The sequence below is a fragment of the Portunus trituberculatus genome, chromosome 1, assembly GCF_017591435.1.
Source record: "Portunus trituberculatus isolate SZX2019 chromosome 1, ASM1759143v1, whole genome shotgun sequence".
Lineage (NCBI taxonomy): Eukaryota > Metazoa > Arthropoda > Malacostraca > Decapoda > Portunidae > Portunus > Portunus trituberculatus.
Window position 1 is genome coordinate 2,528,283 of NC_059255.1, and position 12,099 is coordinate 2,540,381.

General features: G+C 36.8%; 1 protein-coding gene across 4 annotated transcripts in view; it reads right to left on the minus strand.

Moving 5' to 3' along the window:
- LOC123505619 (nucleolysin TIAR-like) overlaps positions 1-12,099 on the minus strand; it is a 678,590-nt gene that overhangs the window by 1,598 nt on the left and 664,893 nt on the right. For 3 of the 4 annotated variants that reach the window (XM_045257290.1, XM_045257200.1, XM_045257366.1), the window contains one exon: positions 5,300-5,341. The exons of the other annotated variant lie outside the window; for it this stretch is intronic. In XM_045257290.1, coding sequence (XP_045113225.1) covers positions 5,300-5,341 — 42 coding nt within the window. The remainder of the gene's footprint in view (positions 1-5,299; positions 5,342-12,099) is intronic. 4 annotated transcript variants of the gene reach the window in all.

Sequence of the window (12,099 nt, forward strand, 5' to 3'; positions counted from 1 at the left end):
GAAAAGAGAAGAAAGAAAGGGAGGAAAAGGGAAGAGGAAAAGAGAAGGAAGGAAGAAAGAAGAATAAGAAAACGAAGAACGAAAAGAAGGGAGGTAAAAGAGACGAGAGAAAGAGAAAGAGAGAAGAGGAGGAGGAGGAAGAGGAAGTGGGGAAAATAAAATAAAAACAGTGTAGGTAAGGTGAGGGTGTTTGGATTGAGTGGGGGTGGGGTGGCTAATGGGGTGAGAGATGGGGTGTGTGTGGGGTGGTTAAAATGGGGTATTGATAGTGTTACAAGGGTATTAAAGGGGTGTTTAGTGGTGTTTGTGGTCTTCAAAAATGGTGTTATTGGTGTTAATGGGCTGTTTGGGTGATAATGGGGTGTTCAATGGGTGAGGGGGTGTGTTGTGGGTGTGGGGATCTAGAAAGAGGAAGAGGGAGAGGAAGAGGAGAGGAAGAGGGAGGAAGGAAGGAAAAACAAAGGATAAGAGGAAATTCAGGAAGGACTAATGTGAGGGACTGGAGGAAAAGGAGGAAAGTAGAGAAGGTGAGAGATAAAAGAGGAAAAGAAGAAAAAAGAGAAAGGAAGGAATAGGAAGGAAAGTAGGTGAAAAGAAAGAGAAAAAAGAGGAATTGGAGGAAAAGGAGGAAGGGAGAGAAGGTGAGATAAAGAAAGGAAGAAAAGTAAATGAAGAGAAGAGAAAAGATTAAGAGGAACTGGAGGAAAAGGAGAAAGGGAGAGAGAAAGTAAGAGATAAAGAAAGGAGGAAAAGAAGGAAAAGGAGAAAGGGAGAGTGAGAGAAAGGAAGAAAATGAAAAGTAACTAAAGAAAAAAGAGAAAAAATAGAGGAATTGGAGGAAAAGAGAGAGAGAGAGAGAGAGAAGATACAAAGAAAGAAGGAAAAAGAAAAATGAAAGAAAAAGGAAGGAGAGAAAGGAAAGAATAGTAAGAGAAGTAACTGAAAAGAAGGAAAAAAAGAAAAGATTAAGAGGAACTAGAAGAAAAGAAGAGAGAGAGAGAAAATAAGAGATAAAAAGAGGAGGAAAGGAAGAAAAATAGAAAAAAGAGAAAGGAAGAAATAGGAGGAAAAGTAAGTGAAGAGGAAGTAAGAAAAAGAGTAAGAAGAAACAGAAGAGGGAGAGAAGGGAAGGAGGGAAAGAACAAAAATGAAGGAGAAAGGGAGACAAAGGAAGGAAGAGAAGGAAAAATGACCAAATTGAAAAAGGAGAAGAACTGGAGGAAAAGAGCAGGAAATGAAGGAAAATGAAGAAGAGAGAGAGAGAGAAAGGAAGAAATAGAAGGATAAAGTAAAAAAAATTGAAGAACGTAAAAAATAAAACTAAGAACTGGAAGAAAACGGGAAAAATGTTTTGTGGTTTAACTTTTATTGAAGTTTTTAGATTTTTTACGAGCGCTTAAACTGTTTGCATGTTTCTTTGTTATTTAACTAGTTTTAGGGACTAAGGGACTGTGTTGGGGCTGCCTTAGGGGTTTACAGGGTCCCTTTTGGGGGTATGGGTTGTGTTGGGGCTGGTTTAAAGGCCTCAAGATGTTTTCAGATAACTTTTTATTTTTAGCAATCTATATTTGTGGTTTAACTATTTTTGGGGACTAAGGGACTGTGTTGGGGCTGCCTTAGGGCTTATCAGGGTCACTTTTGGGGCTATGGGGTGTGTTGGGGCTGGTTTAAAGGCCTCAAGATGTTTTCAGATAACTTTTTATTTTTAGCAATCTATATTTGTGGTTTAACTATTTTTGGGGACTAAGGGACTGTGTTGGGGCTGGCTTAGGTCTTCTCAGAGTCACTTTTGGGGACTATGGGATGTGTTGGGGCTGGTTTAAATGTCTCAAGATGTTTCCATGGAAAATTATATTCATTTTTTGCAGTCTATTTGTGGTTTTAACTATTTTTGGGGACTAAGGGACTGTGTTGGGGGTGCCTCAGGTCTTTTCAGGGTCACTTTTGGGGGTATGGGGTGTGTTGGGGCTGGTTTAAAGGCCTCAAGATGTTTCCACGGATAACTATGTTTATTTTTTGCAGTCTATTTGTGGTTTAACTATTTTTGGGGACTAAGGGACTGTGTTGGGGCTGCCTCAGGTCTTTTCAGGGTCACTTTTGTGGGTTGTGTTGGGGCTGGTTTAAAGACCTGAAGATGTTTTCAGATAACTTTTTATTTTTAGCAATCTATATTTATGGTTTAACTATTTTGGGGACTAAGGGACTGTTGGGGCTGGCTTAGGTCTTATCAGGGTAACTTTTGGGAGTATGGGGTATGTTGGGGCTGGTTTAAATGTCTCTAGAAGTTTCCATGGAAAATTATGTTTATTTTTTGCAGTCTATTTGTGGTTTAACTATTTTGGAGGTCTAAGGGACTGTATTGGGGGTGCCTTAGGGCTTATCAGGGTCACTTTTGGGGGTATGGGGTGTGTTGGGGCTGGTTTAAATGTCTCAAGATGTTTCCACAGATAACTATATTTATTTTTTAAAGTCTATTTGTGGTTTAACTATTTTGGGGGTCTATGGGACTGTATTGGGGGTGCCTTAGGGTTTTTCAGGGTCACTTTTGGGGGTGTGGGTTGTGTTGGGGCTGGTTTAAATGTCTCTAGATGTTTCCACAGATAACTACATTTATTTTTTGCAGTCTATTTGTGGTTTTAACTATTTTTGGGGACTAAGGGACTGTTTTGGGGGTGCCTCAAGTCTTTTCAGGGTCACTTTTGGGGCTATGGGGTGTGTTGGGGCTGGTTTAAATGCCTCAAGATGTTTTCAGATAACTTTTTATTTTTAGCAATCTATATTTGTGGTTTAACTATTTTTGGGGACTAAGGGACTGTGTTGGGGGTGCCTTAGGGTTTTTCAGGGTCACTTTTGGGGGTATGGGACATGTTGGGGCTGGTTTAAATGTCTCTAGAAGTTTCCATGGAAAATTATATTAATTTTTTGCAGTCTATTTGTGGTTTAACTATTTTTGGGGACTAAGGGACTGTATTGGGGCTGGCTTAGGGCTTATCAGGGTAACGTTTGGGGGTGTGGGTTGTGTTGGGGCTGGTTTAAATGCCTCAAGATGTTTTCAGATAACTTTTTATTTTTAGCAATCTATATTTGTGGTTTAACTATTTATGTGGACTAAGGGACTGTGTTGGGGCTGCCTTAGGTCTTTTCAGGGTCACTTTTGGGGCTATGGGATGTGTTGGGGCTAATTTAAAAGCTCCATGGACAATTATTTTTATTTATTTTTTTGCAATTTATCTTTCAGAAAGGAGTATTAAATATTTTGTACCATTTCTTGTTCTGGAGTTAACGAATGTGTTTATTAATTTATCTTTATTTATTTTAATGTAAAGAGTATTTTTATCTCTCTTTTATATAGGGAAGCAAAAATATATAAAAAAAAAGACCCACAAAGGATATCGGACAATATTTTCAAAGCTCTTGTGTTTAAACTTGGCATTTTGGTTTCAGAAAGGGATATTTTAGGGAATTTTAGGGACATTTTGGGAATTTTAAGGACATTTTGGGTATTCTAGGGATATTTTTGCTACTAATGTATTTTAGGGACATTTTGGGAATTTTAGGAATTTTGGGTATTGTAGGGACACTTTGGATATTCTAGGGATATTTTTGGTACTAATATCTATGGTATTTTAGGGACATTTTAGGTATTTTAGGGAAATTTTGGTCTTTCTGAGGTTGACAGTTAATATTTAGCATTTTTAGGGTATTTTTTCTAGGGTGATGTTTTAGGGTTACTTTTGGGGCTGTGGGGCTGAGTTTAAGGGTCTTTTCAGGGATTTTTGTCAAGTTTTTTCTTTTAGTGTTTCTAGGGTAAATTTCTAGGGAGATGTCATTTCAGGGTAACTTTGGGGGCTGTGGGTCTGTGTTGGGGCTGATCTGGGGTGTTTAGGGCTGATTTAGGGATGTTTTCAGTGTCTTTCTATAGTTGAGGGCTGGAATTAAGTGTTTTCTAGGGTGCTGTCATGTTTAGGGTCACTTTGGGGTTATGGGGCTGTTTTGGGGCTGATCTGAGATACTAGGATGTGCTGGGGCTGGTTTAAAGGTCTTTTCAGGGTCTTTCTGGGGCCCTGGATCTGTGTTGGGACTGGTGTAAGGCTTTTCTGAGTCACTTTGGGGTATGGGGCTGTTTTGGGGCTGATCTGGAGTACTGGGGTGTGTTAGGGTTAGTTTTGGGTCTTTTTGGGGACTTTGGGACTCTTTGGGGATTGGCTTTGGGCTTTTCAGGGTCATTTTGGGGGTATGGGTCTGTGTTATGGGTCTGTGTTAGGGCTGGTTAGTTTTGGGTCTTTTGTGGCTTTGTGACTGTGTTGGGGCTGGCTTAGGGATTTTCAGGGTGACTTCTGGGGGTATGGGGTGTGTTGGGGCTGGTTTAAAGGTCTTTTCAGGGGCTGTTGGGGCATTTTTAGGGTATGGGGTGTGTTTGGGGCTGGTTTAAAGGTCTATTCAGGAACTTTCATGGGTCTTGGGGCTGTGTTAGGGAAATCTTGGGTCTTTGGGGTGTGTTTGGGCTGGTTTAAAGGTCTATTCAGAAACTCTCATGGGTTGTGGGGCTGTGTTAGGGAAATCTTGGGTCTTTGGGGTGTGTTTTGGCTGGTTTAAAGGTCTATTCAGGAACTTTCATGGGTTGTGGGGCTGTGTTAGGGAAATCTTGGGTCTTTGGGGTGTGTTTGGGGCTGGTTTAAAGGTCTATTCAGGAAATTTCATGGGTTGTGGGGCTGTGTTAGGGAAATCTTGGGTCTTTGGGGTGTGTTTTGGCTGGTTTAAAGGTCTATTCAGAAACTTTCATGGGTTGTGGGGCTGTGTTCGGGAAATCTTGGGTCTTTGGGGTGTGTTTGGGCTGGTTTAAAGGTCTATTCAGGAACTTTCATGGGTTGTGGGGCTGTGTTAGGGAAATCTTGGGTCTTTGGGGTGTGTTTGGGCTGGTTTAAAGGTCTATTCAGAAACTTTCATGGGTTGTGGGGCTGTGTTAGGGAAATCTTGGGTCTTTGTGATATGGGGTGTGTTTGGGGCTGGTTTAAAGGTCTATTCAGGAACTTTCATGGGTCATGGGGCTGTGTTAGGGAAATCTTGGGTCTTTGGGGTGTGTTTGGGCTGGTTTAAAGGTCTATTCAGGAACTTTCATGGGTTGTGGGGCTGTGTTAGGGAAATCTTGGGTCTTTGGGGTGTGTTTGGGGCTGGTTTAAAGGTCTATTCAGGAACTTTCATGGGTCCTGGGGCTGTGTTAGGGAAATCTTGGGTCTTTGGGGTATGGGGTGTGTTGGGGTGGTGGTGGATGGTGGGGGGCAGGGGTGGACGCACTCACCAGGGTCCCTGGAGTGGTTCCCAGGAGGTATGGGCTTGACAGCTGCAAAAATTATGCGAGAAAAATTTAGGACGTGTTTCTCCCACAAGCCTTGGGTAGGGAAAAATTGGCAAAGGAAACTAGGAAATGAACGACAAATTAGTAAATAGGAAAGTAAATTAGAAAAGAAAAAGTACATATGATAAATAATACGATGGAAAATTAAATGATAAAAAAAAAAAAAAGAAAAGAAAAGGAAAAACTAGGAAATGAACGAATGAGTCAAGATATACGTAAATTGTAAAGTAAATCAAAGAAAATGGAAAAAAATAAATAAATAAAATAAAAAAAACAGGAAAATAAAGGAACCAAAAATAGAAAAAAAAAAAAAAAATTAGATAAAAATAAAGCAACAAATAAATAAATAAATATGTAAATAGAAAAGAAAATAAGATAAAGTAACAAAGAAATAAAGGAAACTATCGGAACAAATAAATAGTAAATAGTAACAAGGATTAAAAAAAAACTAGAAGACTAAACAAAGAAAATAAGAAAGTGAAAATGTCTAACAAATACATAAAGAAAAATAAAGAAAGGAAAAAAAGAAGAAAGAAAGAAAAAACAATAAATAAAGGAGATACATAAGAATAAATTAAGAATATATAAAGAAAATGAGAATAAATTTAATAAAAGTAGGAAATGAAGAAAAGAGTAAATAAAGATAAATAAGATAAATAATAAATAATAATAATAATAAATAGAAAGGAAATGAAAGAAAGCAAAGGAAAATCAGAGAAGGAAAAGAAATGAAAAGAAAACAAGTCATGAGGAAAGTTTAGTTTGTCTTTTCCTTCATCTTATAAGTGTAGTAGTAGTAGTAGTAGTAGTAGTAGTAGTAGTAGTAGTAGTAGTAGTAGTAGTAGTAAAAACAAATAAAAGTAGAAAATAAGAACATAAGATCAATTAATAAAAAAAAAAAAAAAAATAAATAAATAAATAAATAAATAAATAATAATAATAATAATAATAATAATAATAATAATAATAATAATAATAATAATTCCATCCAAACCATACTTACCACAGCCAACACAACAACACATTAAAAACAAAAAACAAATTACAAGCAACACACCTTTTAATTCTCTTCTCCATATTTACAACAACAACAATTAACTTCAATCAATGCAAGGAAAACAAAGAGAGTGGTTGTGTTGGCGGTGGTCATTAATTGTGAACATTCCTAAGAGATTAAAAAAGAACCAGGGCAAGGGAAATCCTCTCGTAATCCTCTGCACTGCTGAAAAAATTGGTTCATCGTACGCTTATGAAAAATTATTGTACGTTTGATTCTTGATGTTTGGAATTTTAGTGTTTTTTTTTTTTTTTTTTCTCTCTCTCTCTCTCTTTTTTTTTTTTTTGATCAACCTAAGCTTATGAAAAATTATTGTACGTTTGATTCTTGATGTTTGGAATTTTCGTGTTTTTTTTTCTCTCTTCTTTTTCTTCTTTTTTTTATTTTATCATAGTACACTTATGAAAAATTATTGTACGTTTGATTCTTGATGTTTGGAATTTTAGTGCTTGTTTTTTTTTCTCTCTCTTTTTTTTCTTCTTCTTCTTCTTCTTCTTTTTTTTTTTTTTTTTATCATCGTAAGCTTATGAAACATTATTGTACGTTTGATTCTTGATGTTTGGAATTTTAGTGCTTGTTTTTCTCTTTTTTTTTTTTTTTTTTTTTTATCATTGTAAGCTTATGAGAAATTATTGTACGTTTGATTCTTGAGGATGTTTGGAATTTTGGTGCTTGTTTTTCTTTTTCTTTTATTTTCTTTAAGGTTTTATTTATTTTTTAGCTTGTTTTTATATTTTTTTTGTATTTTTTTTATATTTTTCCAATTTTACATAACTTTTTATCTTTGAATCTAATGATTTTCTTTATTATTCTATTTCTAACTTTGAAAATTCTACAAAACACTTTCAGCTTTCTTTTCCTGCAGTTCTTTCCTCAGTTTTATTTTTCCCTTCTATTTTTCTTTTTTTTCATTTTTACTTTTCAATATCCAAGGACCTCACTTTTTTTTCATTCACTTTGACCACATTATTCCCTAAAAGCAGCATTCCGAGGCAACATTCTGGCAACACTCAAAGGCCAAGAGTTTCAACCAGTCCAACACACACCAACATGAAGCAAGGGAGTGTGTGTCTCCAGATGGCAACACACTGCTTGTATAACGTCTCATATGCAACACAATTTAGACTGGTGACTGGTGACTGTTCACTGTGCTGCCAGCTTTCCCATCAGTCACAAAAAGGATTCCAGGAAGCATTGTTGTTTTAAGGTGAGACTGCAGAAGTGGGCATGATTAGAAAAGAATTGAAGTCTGTTTAACAATTATTGATTCACGAGTTTATTCATTTTGATTCCGATTCAGGTGCCAAAAATCTTAGTCTCAGCGATTATCCAACTGAATTAAATCTTCTAAAAGCGGTTTCATATTTTTCTTTTAGTGTTTTAGGAGCAGTCTCAGCAATTATCTGACTGAATTAAATCTTCTAAAAGCGGTTTGATATTTTTCTTTCAGCGTTTTAGGAGCATTGCACAACACAAGGCTAGCAGCGGCAGTGATATTTGTTGAAAGACAGACAAGTTGCATGCTACGTGTTGTCTGTGTTGCCTCAGAATGTTGTCTTAGCCCCTTCAATACTGAGACACATTTTTACCTTGAGTTTTGAGTGTGATTAGATGAGTTTCTTTACATTAGGAAGGGTCTATGGAGGTCAGAAGATTAATGACCAGTGTTTTTACTATTCCAATCCCAACACAAGTTTCTAAAAATGTATAAAATTACCAAATACTAACCAGATTATGGGAATGCATCCTGGTACTGAAGAGATTAACCCCTTCAATACTGAGACTAATTTATATCTTGATTTTTGGATGATAAGACAATTTTATTCATATTAGGAAAGGTCTATGGAGGTCAAAAGAATAATGGCCAGTCTTCACCATTCTAATCCCAATATAAGTTTATGAAGCTGTGTGAAATTACCAAAATAGTCACCAGAATGAATATGGAAATGTGTCCTGGTACTGAAGATTTTTTAAGATTACAAGATGCATTCTCTTCCTATCAAAACACTTCTAATTCACGGGTTCGAATCCTGTCCACGGTCTGAGTGCAGGTTGGGCTTCCTCACTCAGGGCAATGGTTTCCTAGCAGGTGGGCTTTGAGATAGGAGGTACCCTAAAAAGTATCCCCTTTAGCCAATAAATTCTCGTGAAAAGCCCACATGGTATAAAAAACATCTAACTTTTTTCTTGTTTTTTTTCATCCTTCCATTGACTTTTCAGGTTAAAATGACGAAACCTTCCTCAATACACTTTACCAAACCTCAATAATCTTTCACGTACTCATCAATCTTCATTTTATTCATCATACAATTTCTTTATAACAAACCAGCTTTCCTTTCTTGGTTTATTTCCAGCTCGCAATTGCCTTTTCTAATTCAATTTAAAAACAATAATTTTTCACCTACTCATCAATTTTCCCTTTGTTTATAATAGTCCATCTTTCCACTGACTTTTTTTTGATTAAGCTATAAAAAAATAAATAAATAAATAAAAATATACCAAACCTCAATAATTTTTTCATCTATACACTAATTTTTCCTTTATTCATCATACATCATCATTTTTCATGTTTTCATTGAGTTTTCTAATCAAATTTGAAAACATTCCTCAAACATACCTTCCCAAACCTCAATAATCTTTCACTTACTTATTAAACCTCCCAATTCATTTCATTTTCTTTCATTAACTAACTTCCCCTTCTATTTTTTTTCTTTTGTTTTTCATCTTTCCATCAATTTTTCTGGTTAAACGTACAAACATTCCTCCAAATAATCAATAATTTTTCACCTACTCATTAAACCTTCCAATTCATCACATTTTTCTTTCACTAACTAACTTTCCTTATTTTTTTTTTCCATTAACTTTTCCAGCTAAACCTCAATAATCTTTCACTTAACTCATTAAAATTTCCATCCCATTTTCTTTCACCGTGCAGAAGACAAAGAGAGTTTCCCGCAGCCCTGAGTGCAATAATAACAATAACAATAATGGCAACAGTAACAATAACATCCCCACAACACCACAAGGGGGCTCAACTTGATAACTCTCTATATTAATTCATGCCAAACTTGTAAAAGATTGTAAATATAAAGAGATTGTAAATTTATCCATACATAAATAAAAGAATGAAGCAAAGACACATTACACTAATTATATATAACACTAAGAGTAATTGTAATAATGGGTTAAGTAATTATTTTTTAGTCACAAGGGCTTAAAGGCAAAAAAAATATATAAGGAAGGTTTTTAAATAGCAGTGGCAGCAGAATCCTTCAAAATTTGGGGTTCCTGTTTACGTTAAATTTTTTGCCTCTCTCTCTCTCTCTCTCTCTCTCTCTCTCTCTCTCTCTCTCTCTCTCTCTCTCTCTCTCTCTCTCTCTCTCTCTCTTTTCTTTTTCTTTTTGAGGGAAAGAAGGATAATTTCTTTTCCATTTTTTTAAAAGTTTGTGGTGTTTATCAATTTATATTTTCTTTTTTTTTTGAGAGAGAAAGAAAGATACATTTTTTTGTTTTTTTCTCAAAGTTTGTGGTGTTTATTTATATACTCTCTCTCTCTCTCTCTCTCTCTCTCTCTCTCTGTCCTTCCTTTTTTATGAGCGAAAGACAACTTTTTTAACATTTTTTCAAAGTTTGTGGTATTTAGTAATTATTTTCTTTTTTTCTTAGAGAACAAAATATTTCTTTTATTTTTTTTTATTTAGTTTGTGGAGTTTTTGTCTTTTCTTATATTAATGGAATTTTGGCATTTTTCTTCAATTCATTTCATCTTCATAACTTTCTTTATTTCTTTACTTTACTTATAGACTTGTTTTGTTTATTTGTTTGTCTGTTTACTTAATCTTGTTTTCATTTCTTTATCTCCAAGAGTTAAAAAAACATACCAAGATAAATTTAAGATATATAGGATGTAAGAGAGAGAGAGAGCTCATAGACTGATCTTCGGGTAGGACTGAGACCACAACACACTCCACACACCGGGACAGCGAGGCCACAACCCCTCCAGTTACACCCCATACCTATTTACTGCTAGGTGAACACACCCCACACATTAACAGACCACAACACACTCCACACACCGGGACAGCGAGGCCACAACCCCTCCAGTTACACCCCATACCTATTTACTACTAGGTGAACACACCCCACACATTAACAGACCACAACACACTCCACACACCGGGACAGCGAGGCCACAACCCCTCCAGTTACACCCTGTACCTATTTACTGCTAGGTGAACACACCCACACATTAACAGACCACAACACACTCCACACACCGGGACAGCGAGGCCACAACCCCTCCAGTTACACCCCGTACCTATTTACTGCTAGGTGAACACACCCCACACATTAACAGACCACAACACACTCCACACACCGGGACAGCGAGGCCACAACCCTCCAGTTACACCCCGTACCTATTTACTGCTAGGTGAACACCCCTCCAGTTACACCCGTACCTATTTACTGCTAGGTGAACACACCCCACACATTAACAGACCACAACACACTCCACACACCGGGACAGCGAGGCCACAACCCCTCCAGTTACACCCCGTACCTATTTACTGCTAGGTGAACACACCCCACACATAAACAGCCAAGCCCATTTGCCTCGCCACTTACCGGGACTCGAACCCGGATCCTCTTGATTGTGAGTCGAGCGTGCTAACCACTACACTATAAGGTGTGTAGACAGACAGACAGACAGACAGACAGACAGACAGACAGACAGATATAAAGATAGAACAAAGGAAAAAAGAAAAAGGAAAGGCAAAAAGAAAGAAAGAAAGAAAGAAAGAAAGAAAGAGAGAGAGAGAGAGAGAGAGAGAGAGAGAGAGAGAGAGAGAGAGAGAGAGAGAGAGAGAGAGAGAGAGAGAGAGAGAGAGAGAGAGAGAGAGAAAAATAAGAAAGAAACAGATAAAGAGAAAGAACTAAAAGATAAAGAAAGAAAAATAAGAAAAAATAAAGACAAATCATTGAATAAACACAAACACACCAAAACACCTCAAAACACCACAAACTTTCCCCAAAACACCTCAAAACACCATAAACTTTCCCCAAAACACCTCAAAACACCACAAACTTTCCCCAAAACACCTCAAAACACCATAAACTTTCCCCAAAACACCACAAACTTTCCCCAAAACACTTCAAAACACCACAAACTTTCCCCAAAACACCTCAAAACAACACAAACTTTCCCCAAAACACCTCAAAACACCACAAACTTTCCCGAAACACCTCAAAACACCACAAACTTTCCCCAAAACACCTCAAAACACCATAAACTTTCCCCAAAACACCTCAAAACACCACAAACTTTCCCAAAACACTCAAACACCACAAACTTTCCTGAAAACACCTCAAAACACCACAAACTTTCCCAAAACACCTCAAAACACCACAAACTTTCCCAAAACCTCAAAACACCACAAACTTTCCCCAAAACACCTCAAAACACCACAAACTTTCCCCAAAACACCTCAAAACACCACAAACTTTCCCCAAACACTCAAACACCACAAACTTTCCCAAAAACACCTCAAAACACCACAAACTTTCCCAAAAACACCTCAAAACACCACAAACTTTCCCCGAAACACCACAAACTTTCCCCAAAACACCACAAACTTCCACTGAAACCTTATAAACAGTGACAATAAACGCTTGAATGGGATAAATA